Below are 17,211 nucleotides of genomic sequence, written 5' to 3'. Positions count from 1 at the left end.
CTTTGTCCTTTTTATGAAGAAACAGATATAAATGCATATCATCATAGTCTTCAAGAGAATTTGCATGTTAGAGCTTTTGCTTGGAAACATTTGGATATATAGTTTGTTCTCACTTGGAGCTACAAAAATGGAGTCTTCCCAAGTTGTTGGTGCTGATCAGTGGAGTGGCAATGGTGAGTCTGGGTGGACAATGTACATTGCCTCCTCCATTCATGGTGAAAGACATGGTGTTTATTCCAGTACCCATGATGCAACCAAAGAAAATAAGGTGAGTGTTGAGCACAAAGACGACGGTGAAGAGAGTGATGATTCCATGGCTTCGGATGCCTCCTCTGGCCCAAGTCACACTGAGAGAAGTCGCGGCGCAACTCGTCTCAAGCATGCAGAAAAGGAAGGGAATGTCAAGAAACACAGCACAAAGAAGAAGAAGAAGAAGAATGAAATTACAATGATCAAAGGAGAGAAAGCTGAGCAGGAAATATTGCTGCACAAGGCAGATAGTGCTGCTAGTCACATTTGAACAAGTTCCAAGTGCAGCCAAGGTAAGACCAGGAACTTCATCGATCACATGCTATGTTTCTGTCCAAATTTCTTGGCATTAAGCATATATCAAATTCCATGTACATGGTCTGTGGTTGCATAGCTTTTGCAATTAACTGGGAATTAATGTTGGTTATGTCGAATATTATTAGCTGGTTTGAATGTGTTTCATATGTTAAAGTAGTACAGTACTGTAATTTGTTTTCACTTGCCAGTTGCCAGCTTTGATCACAAGAAAATGAGTGCTATACTAGTCTGTAGGTGTTTCTATATTTACTTCTCATGATACCTTGTTATCTTTTTAGGGCCATACAGGTCAACTGACTCGTCCTTCTCAAAGTTGAGGCCTTCAAAGCACTTCTGTCTATTTATCTTATAAGTTAGAAAGAAAAACAAAATAATGTACCAAACCTAGGAGCTGGAGTTTTCAAACACAATGCCATACCTCTTATCTCAAGTTTGGCTAAAATATGAGAACTTCCAACTGAGTTTGTACCAAAAGCGCAAAATTGCTAGGGCAATTGCAATTGATCCTTAATAAAATATAATATAAAATAAAATAAAATAAAAAGGAGTGATTGAGTCCAAGTCAAGAGAGTGAGTAAAAGGCATGACGAGAGTGCGAGTTCGCTTTAATACATTGTTCAAAGACTAACTACAAAATTCATGACTCAAGGCCGTTTATAGCCGATTGTCACTAAATTGTACCCGGCATCAAGTTAGGAAGCTAGCAAGTCCTAGAAAATGTTCAATCCTTCGTCATTGGCCTTGCGACTCTTTCTTTTAGTTGCACGGCAAATTACAATCTCCTTTTTGGAGAGCTTCTAATGAAGACTTTCTATTCAACGGTTTGGGAGATTCACTTTTCGATTACGTTAATACAAATCAACCGTTTATTCAACGGTTTGGGATATTCACTTTTCGATTACGTTAATACAAATCAACCGTTAGATGTTTATGTATACATGAGCATTTCCCCCTTTTAAGGGGCTGTGACAACTTATCCATTTTTAGCTTAAAAATTGCCCACTTACTTCACTAAGAATTTTTTAACCCCATTTACCCAATCTAAAATTCATTGACAATTTTGCCCCCATTAAACAAATTAAAACTCACCATCTCTCTCCTCTCAGAATCACTCTCCTCTCGGACTCTCTCTCTCTCTCTCTCTCTCTCGGCTCTGACGGCACCGGAAAAGTTATGTTAGATTCCTCCAGCCTCAGGTCGCGGCCTTCCATGCCATGCCCATCGTCGCCTCCTACTCCGCCGACTCCCTGCCCGTCCTGAAAAGCAGCTCCTGCGGCACCGGTGATGTGGAGGTGCTGTCCAGGCTGAGCCGGAGCCAGTTGCTGCAGGTGGTGGTGAATCGCCGGTGGTGCAGATGAGGATATCGGATCTCGGTGGAGTAGATGAGGATGTCGGATCTCGGTGAATCGCCGGTTTCCTCCGATCTGGAGACGTCGAGAGATGGTGGCTGTGACGGTGGAGAGCGCCGGCGTGGGGCACCTGCAGGCATGGATGAGGCTGCGTCGGGGCTGGGACCGGTCGGAGATGGGCTGTAGGTGAGCGACTGGAGAAGAGGGCCTGGAGAAGACGAAGGCGGTCGGAATCGTGCTGGAGCAGCATGGGTGTCCACACTGGAACTGTGGGTGGACGGAGAAAAATTCTGATGGTTTTTTTTTTCTGATTTCGATAGTTTTTTTTTTCCTGATTTCAATGGTTTTTTGTTTTGTTTTCTGATTTCAATGGGAAGAGCTCCGAGAATGGGGAAGGAAAAAAAAGAAAAAAAAAAGTGAACGTGTACAATTGAACATATAAATTCCATTGATCAATTGTGTCTGTAGTGTATTCATTTTGGTTTTGAGAGTTTACGAAATTCACTTGAGGGCAATAATATGATTATTAGAAGGCAATAATATGATTATTAGAGGGCAATAATATGATTATTAGAAGGTAATAATATGATTATTGGGGCCAATAATATGTTTATTGGGAAGCAATAATATGATTACTGGGGGGCAATAATATGCATATAAATTGATCAATTGTGCCTGTAGGGTATTCATTTTGGTTTTGGGAGTTTATACAATTCACTGGACGGCAATAATATGATTATTGGGAGGCAATAATGTGAGTATTGGGGGGCAATAATATGATTACTGGGGGGCAATAATATGGTTACGGGGTATTATTAGGGGGCAATAAATTCAGACGCCGGAATCCGGTCAACAGTCCGGTAGTCGGATTCCGGATTCCGGTCATCGGTCGTCGGATTTCGGTCACCGGTCGCCGGAGTCCGCGGCCGACCACTGGTCACCGGAGCACAACAAGGTGGAGGATGACTTTTCTCTCTAAGTGAGAAAGAAGGAGAGGGCAAAAAAATCCCCAAAATAAATAAAAAGAATAAAAAAAAGAATTAATTTGGTAAAGGGGAAATAATCCCTTAGAGTGTTTTGGATAAATGAGGTTAAAAAACTGTTAGTGGAGCAAGTGGGCAAAAAATTGGATAAATGAGCATTTCCCCCTTTTAAAAATTTTCCTCTAAATTGCTAATGGTTAAGGTATCGAATTATATCAAATCAATGAACGAAACAAATCTGTCAAACATTAATGTTCATAAATGATAAATCACGATTATGAATGCCATAACGATTTTTAATAATTAAAAAATTACATAAATAATCTACACATGAATATCTAAACATTTAACGATTAATTTACGAAAATGTAATCAAAAAGTGAATCTTGCTTATTAGAAACTCTCCCGTACACATAACCGGTCCCAAACTCACAACTTCACCGAAACGACACCGTTATGACAGCGCGCTAAAACTATCGTTATCTTCCAACGGTGCTTCACAACCACACCTCCCTCCACTACAAACAATGGCGCTCTCTCAACTCACGCTCTCTAGTCTCTACTCCTCCTCGGCTCCTCATCGCTCTGCTATTCTCACGCTTCCCAAGGATGCTGCTACGTGGCGCAATCTCCGCCCCTCTCCCTTCTCTCCGCCTGAGAACCACGGCAGCTCCGCCTCAAAACGTCGCCGTTTCGTGGCATTCCCCAACCAACAAGTACTCGATCTCCGACCAGGACCTCGACTCCCGCGGCTTCCTCCTCCACCGCACCACCGCCGACCTCAACCTCGACCACCTCAACAAGGTCTTCGTCGCCGTCGGTTTCCCCAAGCGGGACCCGGCCAAGATCCGGATCGCGCTGGACCACACCGACTCCCTCCTCTGGCTCGAGTACGCCAAGACCAACCGCCCCGTCGCCTTCGCCAGGGCCACCGGCGACGGCGTCTTCAACGCCATCATATGGGACGTCGTCGTCGACCCCTCCTTTCAGGGGATCGGGCTGGGCCGGGCCGTGATGGAGCGCCTCGTGGAGGAGCTCGTCGATAAGGGCATCGGGAATATCGCTTTGTATTCGGAGCCCCGGGTTCTCGGGTTTTATCGGCCCTTGGGCTTTGTGGCCGACCCGGATGGGATCCGCGGAATGGTGTATTCCAGAAAGCCCAAGAAGCAGAAGTGATCTTTCTTTTTGTATCAAAGCACAGTGAAGTATATTGAGATTGCACAATTGAGTTTTCGAATGTAAAGATGATTGCTTGTTTATCATATCTAACAAGGGGTGAGTTTTATTGGATCCAAGAAAATTACTTGATACCCTTTTCGAGTGGTAAATGTATGAAATTTTATGGATACAGTGATACAACATGAACAAAGCCCATCTTCAAAACTAGAGTGGAATCCACAGCTTATTGCCAAACCATGTCAGTCCTGCATACAGGTGAAATGGGGGTCAAAATTTGCCTAAAAAGGATTCAATATTGTGAAAAACATGAAAAAAGGGGTTGACCTTGAATTTCATGGATCAAACAAAAGGAAATTCATAGAGGCCCAGAATCTGAATTGGGGAAAGCTACCTTGAGGGAAATGGATCAAGATGCACCCCTGGCGCTGTACAAGAAAGCAGCAGAGCAGAGAACAGAGGCAATGAAAGCGAAGACGCTCAGACCAATCATGAGAGAAACACCTGCCACCACCAAATCCAAAATGCCCTGGATGCTGAAACCCATCATCCACATCGTGTTGAATTTAGTGTTTTTATTTTTTTATTGCAGGCAAAACTGAAATGGGTTCTCTAATCTAAGCTTGTAAGAGAAGGAAATGGAGCTCCGGTGTGTATATACATCTATACAAGGCTCAGAGGGGTGAGAAGAGAACAAACAAAAGGGAGAGACATTTGAGGGTTCGGTAAGAAAAGGCTTTCTCACTTTTTGGGAGGGTGTGCGTTTACGCTTCTATCGCCACGTGTCTTACTGCCCCTGCAAATATGGGGTGTGAGTCACACTGCTATGTATTTCTGAGCTCTGGTGTGGGTTGTATTTGGGGAAATTTGTTATGAATCTGGGTATGAATAGTAATGATAGTTGATGAAACCAAAAAGGAGGTGCACAATTTTATGAGGATGATGAGTAACAATCATCAGTCGGTGAGCGCATGATGAGACCACTTGGACTCCATCTTCTTGGGACATGTATCAAACCTGTTTATGATGAATTGATGATTGGGAGTCTTAAAACCTCTGAATGAGGATATCATATGGGCTCGAAATGAGAAAAATTCAGGTACCGTCCCCAAACTATGCTGCCAAGGCCAATTTGATACCCGAACTCTCAAAAGTATCAATGTGATACCCAAAGACCCAAATTGGTATCAACGTGATACTTCCGTCAAAATTTTCTAACGACGCCGTCTGTTTGCTGACGTGGCAAGCACGTGGGTCCCAAAAAAAAGTGAAATGACAAATTTACCTTTTTTTTTTATAGAAAAATTCATCTACTGTCCCTAAACTATTTTGCCAATGCCAATTTGATACCCGAACTCTCAAAAGTATCAATGTGATACCCAAATACCTAAATTGATATCAACGTGATTCCTTCTTCTTCTTCTGGGATCTTCTTCTTCTTCTTCTTCTTAGGGTTTCGCGGCGCCAAGCAGCTTGGGGCTGAAGCTTCCAATCGAATCTGATACCGGTCGAAGAACCTGCTGGTGCTGAGATGATCAACGACCCGTCCGCGTAAATTGGGGTCGTCGAGCTGTTGGGCGAGACGAGGCGTTCAGCTGGAAGGTACCGTGAGAGAGTGGCCGTCGAGGCGGAGTATGTAAGGTCTCTGAATGGAAGGCGGTCCAGTTCTAGGGATGCCATTTTAGCTATTCTTCTTCTTCTTCTTCTCTCTCCTCCTCTCTCTCTCTCTCCTCTCCTTCTCCTCCGCCCAAACCATCACTAACGCCGCCGAGATGGATTTGTAGCAGGAATTGGAGAGGATCTCGGCGGCGTTAGTGATGGTTTGGGCGGAGGAGAATGAGAGGAGAGAGAGAGAGAGGAGGAGAGAGAAGAAGAAGAAGAAGAATAGCTAAAATGGCATCCCTAGAACTGGACCGCCTTCCATTTGGAGACCTTACATACTCCGCCTGGACGGCTACTCTCTCACGGTACCTTCAGGCTGAACGCCTCATCTCGCTCAACAACTCGGCGGCCCCAATTTACGCCGATGGGTCGTTGATCATCTCAGCACCAGCAGGTTCTTCGACCGGTATCAGATTCGATTAGAAACTTCAGCCCCAAGCTGCTTGGCGCCGCGAAACCCTAAGAAGAAGAAGAAGAAGAAAATCCCAGAAGAAGAAGGAAGAAAAAGAAATGAAAAGAAAAGGAAAAAAATGAATTAGCAAAAAAAAAAAAAGGTAAATTGGTCATTTCACTTTTTTTGAGACCTACGTGCTTGCCACGTCAGCAAACATAAGACGCTGTCAGAAATTTTGGACGGAGGTATCACGTTGATACCAATTTAGGTCTTTGGGTATCATATTGATACTTTTGAGAGTTTGGGCATCAAATTGGTCTTGGCAAAATAGTTTGGGGACGATAGATGAATTTTTCTAAAAAAAAAAAAAAGGTAAATTGGTCATTTCACTTTTTTTTTGGACCTACGTGCTTGCCATGTCAGCAAACAGACGGCGCCGTCTGAAAATTTTGACGGAAGCATCACGTTGATACCAATTTAGGTCTTTGGGTATCACATTAATACTTTTGAGAATTCGGGTATCAAATTGGCCTTGGCAAAATAGTTTGGGGACGGTAGCTAAATTTTTCTCTATGGGAAATTTGATTATGGATAAGAAATAGTTGCTATTACATGTCTGATTTTATCCCTCAGACAACGAGTCAGGGACTTTGGCGATTTTCACTTGTATTAGTTACATTGTGGACAAAAAGAAATCCTATCCTATTAAAAGTGAGCAAAATTTTTTTCTTGCTGCATTCCCTATCAGAATAATAACATTTTTTTTCCCCAAATGCAAACTTTAGTTGATGTAGTTTTGGAAGCAATGCACTTGATCTGAAGGAGAGCTGAATTATGAAGAGCTATGCGGTTTCATGACTGCCCCCTTCAACTTTGGTAGATAGACTGCAAGCAGGGTTTCAATCACTTTAGTCATTGAGTTTCATCTGCCATACTTGGAACCAAATGATCGACCACCTGAATGATCAGAGATTTTGAATTCAACATCCATCACTTCAAGAACCAGAATGTATCAAAGAGCAGCAGGGAAAATCAGAGAAATAAGACACGAATTACCTGAGGTTGGCATGGACATTGGTGGCATGGGTGACATTGGCGGCATTTGTGGCATCTGTGGCATTTGGGGCATGGGGGGAAGGGGTGGTTTTGGCCTTCTTCTTGGGATGGTATTCAATTCCTTAATCTCGACGACAACAGCATCAGACAACAGAAAAGTTTTTGCGACTGATGCAGCATGCTCCAAACAACATCTAACAACCTGTTCAAGTAACATGCATGAGGCCATGAGCTAACAATCCTCATAAACATATGAACTGGTGCACTTGTCTTCTGAAACTAACCAATTGTACCTTTGATGGATCCATAATCCCAGCTTTCATTAGGTCCTCATAACAGTCTCTTGCAGCATTATATCCGTACCCCATATCAGCATTTGATAGAACCTGCAAAACTCAACTAGTCTCAAAACAGGGCAGATAATTTGATCCTAAGGTATCTGTTTCTAAAGCGTGAAATGCATTTAATGTACAATTACATTTTAAGAAGATCATTAACATGCAGAGACCTTCTCTACTACAACACTGCCATTTACACCTGCATTTTTAGCTATTAGTTTTGCAGGATAGCTTAGAGCTTTCTTGAATATTTCCGCTCCAATCTGCACACAGGTAGTTACAACAAGATCAAAGTGGGGGTTGTGAGAACTAGAGTTGAGATCTAGAACATGCTTATGCGAACTGAGGTGATATAAAATTAAAATTCTGCCTTGAAAAGGCACTGAATCAAACATGTCCAAAATATGGGAGAGGAATGGTACCTTCTGTTCTTCATTATCCAAAAGTTCTTTGATGGCATCCACCTTTTTAGAGAGCCTCAAAAGGCAGCAGCCACCACCAACTACAACACCTTCCTCAATTGCTGCCTTTATTATAAGCCAAGTTAGAACCAACCATTAGCGATTCACATTCAAATTCTTACAAATAAAAGAACGGGAAGAAACTACCTTGGTTGCATTCAAAGCATCTTCAATTCTGAGTTGTTTATCCTTCAACTCAACTTGCGTTTGTGCTCCTACCTATAATTTGATTAATAGAACCAAATTGCATCAGCTCCAAAGGAAGTCAGTCTCTTGACATTCAGTTTATAAAGATGCTGACCGCAATAAGCTTATGGTTACCTGCAGAATAGCAATCCCCCCTGATAATCTTCCTATTCTTTCATTTAATATCTTCTTTTGAAATTCTTCTTTAGTGTTCTGGAAAACAAGAATAAGTTATGTTTCACAATAGTTCTTATGAGAGAATACTAACAATATGTATAATTCTTTCTACTCTTGACAAATATTGAATTGGAATAATGGATGTTCAATGCACCTCAACAAGCCTTTGTATCTGAGAAACCCTCTTGTCAACAGCTTCTCGAGTGCTTCCATCAGTAACTATCAGTGTAGAGTCCTTTGTTATCACAACCTTAGTAGCAGTCCCCAATACCTCCGGGCCAGTCTTATGTAAAATCATTCCCATCTCTTCTCTTACTACTGTTGCTGCAAAGTACATCAAACACAAAATAAGAAAATTGTAAAGAAATGTAACGAACAGATAATAAGTCTAGAGAATCAAAAGAAAATATGATTTTCTGTTTAACCTACTACCTCCGGTCAAAATGGCAATGTCGTCTAAGTAGTGGCTTTTGCGTTCACCGAAGGCAGGCGCCTTAATGGCAACTGCTTTCAGTGCACCTCTGAGCTTGTTTCTTATTACTGGAGTTAAAGCTTCCTTCTCAATCCCCTCGGCAACTATCACAATTGGATACTTCTGTTTCACTGCATTGTCCAATATCTTAAACAGCTCCTCCGGGTATGTAATTTTTTTGTCAACCAAAAGCAACTGCAACCAAAGAATTTCATGGCCTTTAGTTACTTCATAGGAAAACATGTCGGCCTGTATATAACCTACAGTTATTACCTTACACTCTTGAAACTCCACTATCATTTTTTGTCGATCAGTGACAAAGTAAGGAGATAAGTATCCACGATCAAACTGCATTCCTTCTACAATTTGAAGAGTGTTTTCCGTAGACTTCCCTTTTTCAATAGTAATTACACCCTTCTTTCCTACTTCACAAAGAGCATTGTAAATCATGTTCCCCACTGTATAATCATTGCCTGCACTAACTGCAGCAACATCTGCAAGTTCATGATCCTCAATCTGCATAATAAAATATGTGGGTGGCTGGTAGCTGAATTTTTTTTCCATGATTGTGAATAAGGTGATCACAGGGTCTTCGCACTTTCAAAAGGTTAGAAGGAAAAAAACAAGTGTACCTCTCTGGACATCAATTTGAGTTCAGAAACTAGGGCCACTGCAGTCTTCTCAATCCCACGAGCAATTTGAATGGGATTCATGCCAGCGGCAGTAACCTAGAGGAAAGTTCATGTGTAATACCAGAAGATTTCCAAAGCATAGTAGAAACACTGATCAACTCACATTCAAGTAGAAAACATTTTGAACAATGAAGAAAACTAGTCATAGTGTTATGATATGAAAACTTAAATTTGACAACAAAATGAGCCACTTCACAAACTACATGATAAGTCTCTGTATGCTTGTAGACTTAAATCTTAACAAATACAAATTAACTGATCGATCAGGTCTAACAGGAGTCAAAAGCCTGTGTTGTATTGGAAGCCTGCCTACATGTTATCTCATATACTTGTTTCTATCGAGTCTGGTATGACAATATCACATTAGATTACTCATACCTTCACACCTTCAGTAATTAAACCATGAGCAAGAATTACAGCTGTAGTGGAACCATCTCCGGCCAGGTCATTTGTTTTTGCTCCAGCTTGCCTTAACAGTTTAACTCCGACATTCTCCACAGAGTCCTCCAACTCGATCTTATGAAGGAGAAAAGAAAAGGCTAGGTAGGTGAAGAAAATACATATATGCTCGATCGATCTTCTCTTAATTAATATTGTTTACTGGCTAAATTCCTAATGATCTACTTATACAATTTCTGACTGATCAGTCATTTTAAGCTACTGATGAATAAACTAACAACAACAGTTTCTATTATGAGCAAATTTAAAAGGCATTAATGCAGTTCTGATGACCAACTAATAAGAAACTAGAAACAGTTAGTCAGTAACAAAAAATAACTGAAATTTAGAAATTTGATATATAGATAATATGGGCAGCCATATTGTATATAAATGCATGCTTAAATTCCTGAACCCCAAATTGCTAATCAAACCTAGCTAGAACCGCAAGCTGTATAGCACTACCTCTTTGAGAACAGTTTCACCATCATTGACAATCTTGGGAGGTCCATACTTATTCTGCAGCACCACATTCCTTCCCTTTGGACCCAGTGTAACCCCAACCAGCTCTGCCACCATGCTCACCCCTGCCTGAACCACCAAATTAACCAACCCAATTAAATATAACGTCAAGCAAAACCCATGCCAGTTGTGGGCTTCAGATTAACCACTTACCAGAAGCTTCTTTGTGGCAGAACCATCATGGTTAAAGTAGAGGTCTTTGGGTATGCCTATTGGATTTGCAGTGGTAAAAGGTGAAGAAGGCCTTTTGGGCAGCAGTGTTGGGTTGGTGGAAGAAAGTGCAGTTGCAGAGATGGGAGTTGGAGAAAATGCCATGGTGATTCTGTTCAGTTGGTGAACATGAATTTGAATGCAGGATTTGTAAATCTCATTGAAGCTTGGAGTTGGAGATAGATAACTTTGAAGATAGTTGTGAAGTTTTGGACTTTTGGAGGATAAGAGAGCAAAAAAATCTTGGACGTTATTTTGGCGCTATTATATGCCAAGGGTTGCATGACAAACTATAACTCTATTACTGTACATACTTATTCAGCTAGATTGGCCCCTAAACGTTACATAATAACGTACGCATTCATTCTGTACTCTTTAAATTAATATTTCATCGTTTTCAAACACTATAGAATAACTCTGAGTATCAAGAGGAAGAGTTTTATATGTGCATGCATGTAACAATCACCATACTTTTCATGCATGTAAGAGGATTTGTTGGTGGTATTAGTTAGCTAGGAGCAGCTAATGATAGAATAGGTGCCTGCAACAACTGTTGAAACAAATGCAATGCTAAGCTCAGGCATAGTAAAAGTAAACGTTATGTGCTGGATAATCAATTATCCCGAGCCCGTGGAAGCTCAAAGGGGCCTTACATTACTGTTAGCCCATTGGGCTTGTAAAAAATGGTTGTGACCCATGATGTGAATGTAGCTTTTGATTTTAAGGCAGAAGAAGTGGAATAAATCAAAACGGCTGCATCAACTATTATGTTTTCCCAAATCAATTGTTGTCATGGTAAGCTTTATATAACTCACAGCATATTTGGGTTTTTGATGTATTCGTAAAAAAACCACAATAAATTTCCCGAAATTCTTTTATAATTATTTGTCCTCCAATAACTGCAAGACCAACTCATTTGAACCTCACAGGCTCGTGCAGGTGTTGTTTATAAGTGGGCAAGTAAATTTTTCTGCAGCACTTAGATGCTCCAGAGGTTTGTCCGAGTTAGAAAGAAAAAGGACTAATTTCAGTTTACCCCCTGAGGTTAGGGGTCGTCATCATGTTAGTCCCTCTAGTTTCAATTTAATTATGTTAGTCCCTGTACTCTCAAATTTCATCATCCGTGTCCAATTTCTACTATTCCGTCCAATTTGGACCGTTAAGTCTGACTTTTGAGGGCTAAAATGGTCATTTCAAGACAAAAAAAAAACTAAAAAAAAAAAAAGATTTTTTTTTTCTTTTTTTCGTTTTTTTTTTTTTGCATTTTTTTCTGTTTTTTTTTTTGCATTTTTTTTTATTTTCTTGGTTTTTTTTCTTTTTCTTCGCTTATTATTATTATTTTTTTTTTATAATTTTGTCTTCAACCTATACACCACAAGTTATAATAGGTTTATAAAAACAAAAAAAAATACTCTAGATGGTTAAAAAGCCGCTCGCTGGTCTACGATATTTGTGATATATCTCCGATAAAGCGAAAAATTTTAGGATATATCTGTAAAATATATTTATAAAATATAATAGGTTTATAAAGTGAAGAATAATAGGATATATCCCCAACAAAGTGAAGAAATATCTGTAAAATATGATTAAAAAAATAAATACAGATATTTCTTCACTTTATTGGGGATATATCCTAAAATTCTTCGCTTTATCGGAGATATACCACAAGTTATAATAGGTTTATAAAAATAAAAACAAAAAAATACTCTAGGTGTTTCTTTTTTATTTTTTTTTATTTTTTATTTTTATAAATTTTTTCTTCAACCTGTACACCACAAGTTATAATAGGTTTATAAAAAAAAAAAAAAAATACTCTAGGTGGTTAAAAAGTCGCTCGCTGGTCTACGATATTTGTGATATATCTCCGATAAAGTGAAAAATTTTAGGATATATTTGTAAAATATATCTATAAAATATAATAGGTTTATATAGTGAACAATAATAGGATATATCCCCAATAGAGTGAAGAAATATTTGTAAAATATGATTAAAAAAAATAAATACAGATATTTCTTCACTTTATTGGGGATATATCCTAAAATTCTTCGCTTGCTGGTCTACGATATTTGTGGAACATCTCCGATAAAGCGAAGAATTTTAGAATATATCCCCAATAAAGTGAAGAAATATCTGTATTTATTTTTTTAATCATATTTTACAAATATTTCTTCACTTTATTGGGGATATATCCTATTATTCTTCACTTTATAAACCTATTATCTATACTATTATTAAGAAAAGAGAGCTTGTCAACTAAAACAGAAATATTTTATCAAATTAGCCCTCAAATATTAAAAAACCTTTGAACTGAAATATTCGAGAAGGATAAAAAAGCCAATTCACAAAATAAAAGAAAATATAAAGAAATTTAACAAAAAATAAAAATAAAAACAAAAAAAGGTGGAGCAGTTTTCTCCACATTTTGTTAAATAACTGCCTACGTAGTTATCCACACCCATAGGGTGTGTTTGGTATCTAGTATTTTATAGATATATCCTAAAATTCTTCGCTTTATCGGAGATATATCACAAATATCGTAGACCAGCGAGCGGCTTTTTAACTACCTAGAGTATTTTTTTTTGTTTTTATAAACCTATTATAATTTGTGGTGTATAGGTTGAAGACAAAATTATAAAAAAAAAATAATAATAATAAGCTAAGAAAAAGAAAAAAAAAACAAGAAAATAAAAAAAATGCAAAAAAAAAACAGAAAAAAAATGCAAAAAAAAAAAAAAAAAAAAACGAAAAAAAGAAAAAAAAATCTTTTTTTTTTGTTTAGTTTTTTTTTTTTGTCTTGAAATGACCATTTTAGCCCTCAAAAGTCAGACTTAACGGTCCAAATTGGACGGAATAGTAGAAATTGGACACGGAGATGAAATTTGAGAGTACAGGGACTAACATGATTAAATTGAAACTAGAGGGACTAACATGATGACGACCCCTAACCTCAGGGGGGTAAACTGAAATTAGTCCAAAGAAAAAAGTATGGGAGTTTCATGTATTATAAAAGGTTGAGCATGGATTAATAAAATCGTGAGAGTGGACAAGAACAACGTGAAAATTAATCTGTTTAGAAAACAACCAGTCAAATTGTCATGTACAAAAGGAGGCATCCATGAATCATACAAACAATGATCCAAAATAATGTATAAGTGTTTTGATAATGATCTAATTTAATTTACAGTGAGTTTGACAAAAACTCTTGAGTAGATTGGTTGTGTCACATGACATGAAATACTAATTTTTTTTTAAAGAATAAAGATAGACATGCATTGATATATTCACGTTCAGAAAATTAAAATTACATCCAGCAAATATTTCCATTTCACATGTCATAAAGATTTTTTTTTTAAAAAAATCTTTAATCCACACGATTGATTAGTGATCAAGATTCAAGAGGCAAATAGACATATAGTCAACGAGCATCGGTACCATAATCTTTGTAGTCTAACAAGTAAACATAGGTGACGCACGAGTGCACGACCTCCTAATTATGGCTTAATTAGTTTAATTAACATAGAAGAGGCTTCATGTTTCCCGCAAAAGCTCTTTGATTCATGTCGTTTAAATGCTGGATTTATATATAGGTTTCTCTTATGGGGTTCCTCATCTTGTTAATGCCACCCTTTGCATGTATTAATTGTTCTTGTTCATGGAGCGGCTTCGTAGAAATGGTTGAAGACCTAGCTAGAATTCTTCAGAATTTTGTATTGTTTGTTTGGGATCAATGCATTCAACGTGGATTATAACTAGTTTTGTGTTCATGCAGTAATGTTGGACCAAAATAAAAACTAATTAACTGCAGCAGGTGCTGACCGCAGTACTGTAGACGATTATGCTCCAATGACTAATTAAGCCCAGAAGAATAGAAGTTCGGCACAATTAGTTCTCTGAGAAAATGACCAAGATGCATCATTTCCAATCACCAGAAATGAAAAACTAACAAGGTAAAGAACGTACGTACGTACATGAGAAAAATGCTTTCTCGGTCTGCGGCCTTGATCAAATGCTGATTTTTCATATTCATATGAAAGAAAATATTTTGGTTTCATATGAGTATCTAGCTAGGCTGCAGACTGCAGAGTGAGGGCAGAAAACCAAAACATTGCCACTGCACCCACTGATCGATCACCATATTTATTTCAATGCTTGATCAATGTACATGGACCGATGGAACCTTTATCTCTCTGTCCATACTGATCGATAACATACAGAACAGAAATTGGACTCGCAGAGCAACGAAATCGCAATGAAATCACAAACAATTGAAATATTAGAAGAAAATAGATATAGAGGTTAATCGAGTTCAAATATACTGTAGTCGTTTAATAGTTATGATCGTGTACACTTAATGACGAACACAAAAATGTGACATTCATGTGTCGCTAGAGTACTCAAGTGACGAATACATTTACAAATTTGCATCAATCCTAATAAGAGTTGCACTATTCTAATATCGTCATTATTCACATTAAGACAACAAATCATCTGTTTGAATCCGAATCCTGTTTCTTCTTGAAGATGTTCAAAGTTGCGTCTTACCAACTCGACAATAGTTCGGATATGAATGCCTTGAAACTTGATTGATTTGGAATAATGAGTGAATTTATACGAAACAAAGTGGGATTTTGCATAAAAGAGTAAAATACTTTGGTCATACACAATAACTCATAATTACATTATGTAAGAGCTTGGCTAGCTAATACTAAAAATATACCATAATTTAATTCCAAGGAAATTTTTAAAAAGAGTAAGAACCTTGTATAGTTGTCTTGCTGCATTCCCTTTCCCAATACTAGTGTTTTTCTCCCATGCATACAAATTTTGTGTGAAAGTAATTTTGACAGTGATCCAAAAGAAACAAGTTTTTGCATAGCTATACGATTTCATGATTCTTTTATGACCTCTTTCAGTTCAAATTCGCTCAAATAGATGAAAGCACATATGGTTATATGGTGCGCTGAACAAGAGTATAGTAAGTTCAGGATCAATATATATTTATAATCCGACCCTAAATTAATACTACTTAAAGATAAACCACTATTGTGGGTTTTTGCAGTATATGATATGATTCTGCAACGAAATGACCAAGAAGTCCTAATAGTACCAGTTGTCCATCACATGCATGTGACTTCAGATCTTACACTTGCTCTGCGTTGTGCCAGTACAGCTAGCTTCCTATCACACAGACAACAACAACACTAAAGAAAGAAGAAGATGATGAGAGAAAGAAGAACGCTTGTCAATGATGTCTTTAAAATGGTGATCCTTCCTAGGAGGAAATTAAAGGAGATGAACATTGACCCTTTAATGGGTAACGGCAACGTTTTGACTTTCTGCACAATAATTTCATATACTCTCCCTTCTTCGAAAAGTCCAAAGGGATCAGAATCATTTACTTCACCATTATTCTAGTCTAGTATAAAGGCAGACAGATCGAGGTTCTGAAATCTTAAGCTAGCTTGAGATTTGAGAGTTGAGACCAAACCAATGGCAAATAATATTGGCCTTAGTTTCTTCCTTCTGGCTCTACTTCTACTTTCAAAGGTGGAAGCAAGACCAATGCCTGCAGCTCCCATTTTGCCTCTATCTGATCCAGATTTTTCATCTTCTTCCATTTCCATAACATCATCATCACCTGTAAGTTACTTTCCCGTTCTTTATAACTCCCTTAATAACTTTGCTTCACATGTATAATAATTTACTCTGCTGTAATGTATGTTCTTGTAATATGTAGAATGAAGCAAGCCTGAGTGATATTGATGATGATGATGCTTGCAAGGGTTTAAACAGCAAGGACTGTTTGATGAGAAGGTCGATGGTTGCCCACACAGATTACATCTACACACAGGATATCAGCACTAGTACTGAACCTTGATACTAGCTAATATTTTCTTCTTTACTTTCTGTTGTAAATCTGGCGAATCCTATTTATGGTGGAAACTGAAGGTTTTTGTATCTAATTTGATATATGAAACCCTGGAATTGAGATGTAATCACATGAAGTTCAATGCATGGTGAGTATCCAGGCTATTCGGTCACTCTTCCCTGTTCATGACCAGCAACAAATTAAGACCAAGACAAATTTCATGTGATTTTGTGATACTCAATGAGCCAATGTTATTAAAAACTTTACACTACTCCTACCACCATTAAGTTGTTTAACATAAAATAAAAGGTTTCAGTTGTATGATATATAAAACGTAAAGTGAATAGTCTTGTCTTTAGAAGACAAGATGAACTACAAGCTAACAGAGCAGAGACTGGTCTTGGCTTTAAGATCTTTATCTTTTTCTTTTCTTTTCTTTTGAGTTCTTTTATTTATGCATCTTTTTTACACCCAGAACCCACTTGAACATTAACAAACTTATTAGTGCAATATATTGATGTTTGATAATGGTTACCACAATTAATGGTTCGGTCAAGTTTCATATGCATTAGTATTTTACAGCATAAAACAACAAGAATTTCTGAGCCAGATAAATGCATGGATGCTAGCATGCTTATTAATTATCTGCATAAGGGATT

The 17,211-nt window shown here is 38.2% G+C and overlaps 5 protein-coding genes across 8 annotated transcripts; 3 read left to right on the top strand and 2 right to left on the bottom strand.

Moving 5' to 3' along the window:
* The first annotated feature begins 78 nt into the window (after positions 1 to 78).
* On the top strand, positions 79 to 772 carry LOC133708501 (protein SOB FIVE-LIKE 2-like). The gene has a single exon (XM_062133965.1). It carries the CDS (start codon positions 128 to 130, stop codon positions 518 to 520), a length of 393 nt encoding a protein of 130 aa, XP_061989949.1. The 5' UTR covers positions 79 to 127; the 3' UTR covers positions 521 to 772.
* A 2,520-nt stretch (positions 773 to 3,292) lies between these two features.
* Positions 3,293 to 4,142, top strand: LOC133709819 (GCN5-related N-acetyltransferase 1, chloroplastic). The gene has a single exon (XM_062135712.1). It carries the CDS (start codon positions 3,509 to 3,511, stop codon positions 4,073 to 4,075), a length of 567 nt encoding a protein of 188 aa, XP_061991696.1. The 5' UTR covers positions 3,293 to 3,508; the 3' UTR covers positions 4,076 to 4,142.
* LOC133709820 (uncharacterized) lies at positions 4,129 to 5,115 on the bottom strand. Its single transcript, XM_062135714.1, has 2 exons — positions 4,470 to 5,115; positions 4,129 to 4,323 (listed from the first exon to the last, which is right to left on the bottom strand). Exon 1 carries the CDS (start codon positions 4,629 to 4,631, stop codon positions 4,485 to 4,487), a length of 147 nt encoding a protein of 48 aa, XP_061991698.1. The 5' UTR covers positions 4,632 to 5,115; the 3' UTR covers positions 4,129 to 4,323; positions 4,470 to 4,484.
* Positions 5,116 to 6,843: 1,728 nt separating this feature from the next.
* Positions 6,844 to 10,925, bottom strand: LOC133712801 (ruBisCO large subunit-binding protein subunit beta, chloroplastic). Of its 4 annotated transcripts, XM_062138911.1 has the most exons (14): positions 10,627 to 10,924; positions 10,417 to 10,542; positions 9,892 to 10,029; positions 9,454 to 9,549; positions 9,095 to 9,337; positions 8,782 to 9,016; positions 8,504 to 8,673; positions 8,308 to 8,385; positions 8,134 to 8,205; positions 7,948 to 8,052; positions 7,696 to 7,788; positions 7,481 to 7,573; positions 7,188 to 7,389; positions 6,844 to 7,088 (listed from the first exon to the last, which is right to left on the bottom strand). In XM_062138911.1, the coding sequence occupies exons 1-14, from the start codon at positions 10,786 to 10,788 to the stop codon at positions 7,054 to 7,056; spliced, it is 1,848 nt and encodes a 615-aa protein (XP_061994895.1). In that variant the 5' UTR covers positions 10,789 to 10,924; the 3' UTR covers positions 6,844 to 7,053. The 4 variants fall into 4 exon arrangements, 2 of the variants coding, with proteins under 2 accessions (XP_061994895.1, XP_061994896.1); XM_062138912.1 differs by lacking the exon at positions 9,892 to 10,029; XR_009847611.1 differs by lacking the exon at positions 6,844 to 7,088 and having other exon boundaries at positions 7,342 to 7,389; positions 7,666 to 7,788; positions 10,627 to 10,925.
* A 5,046-nt stretch (positions 10,926 to 15,971) lies between these two features.
* On the top strand, positions 15,972 to 16,746 carry LOC133708894 (phytosulfokines 3-like). Its single transcript, XM_062134456.1, has 2 exons — positions 15,972 to 16,323; positions 16,421 to 16,746. The coding sequence occupies exons 1-2, from the start codon at positions 16,174 to 16,176 to the stop codon at positions 16,559 to 16,561; spliced, it is 291 nt and encodes a 96-aa protein (XP_061990440.1). The 5' UTR covers positions 15,972 to 16,173; the 3' UTR covers positions 16,562 to 16,746.
* The last annotated feature ends 465 nt before the right edge of the window (positions 16,747 to 17,211 follow it).

This window comes from Rosa rugosa, chromosome 5 (genome assembly GCF_958449725.1).
Source record: "Rosa rugosa chromosome 5, drRosRugo1.1, whole genome shotgun sequence".
In the NCBI taxonomy this organism is placed as follows: Eukaryota; Viridiplantae; Streptophyta; class Magnoliopsida; order Rosales; family Rosaceae; genus Rosa; species Rosa rugosa.
The sequence above is the reverse complement of the archived record's forward strand: the minus strand, read 5'-3'. Positions and strand labels throughout refer to the sequence as shown.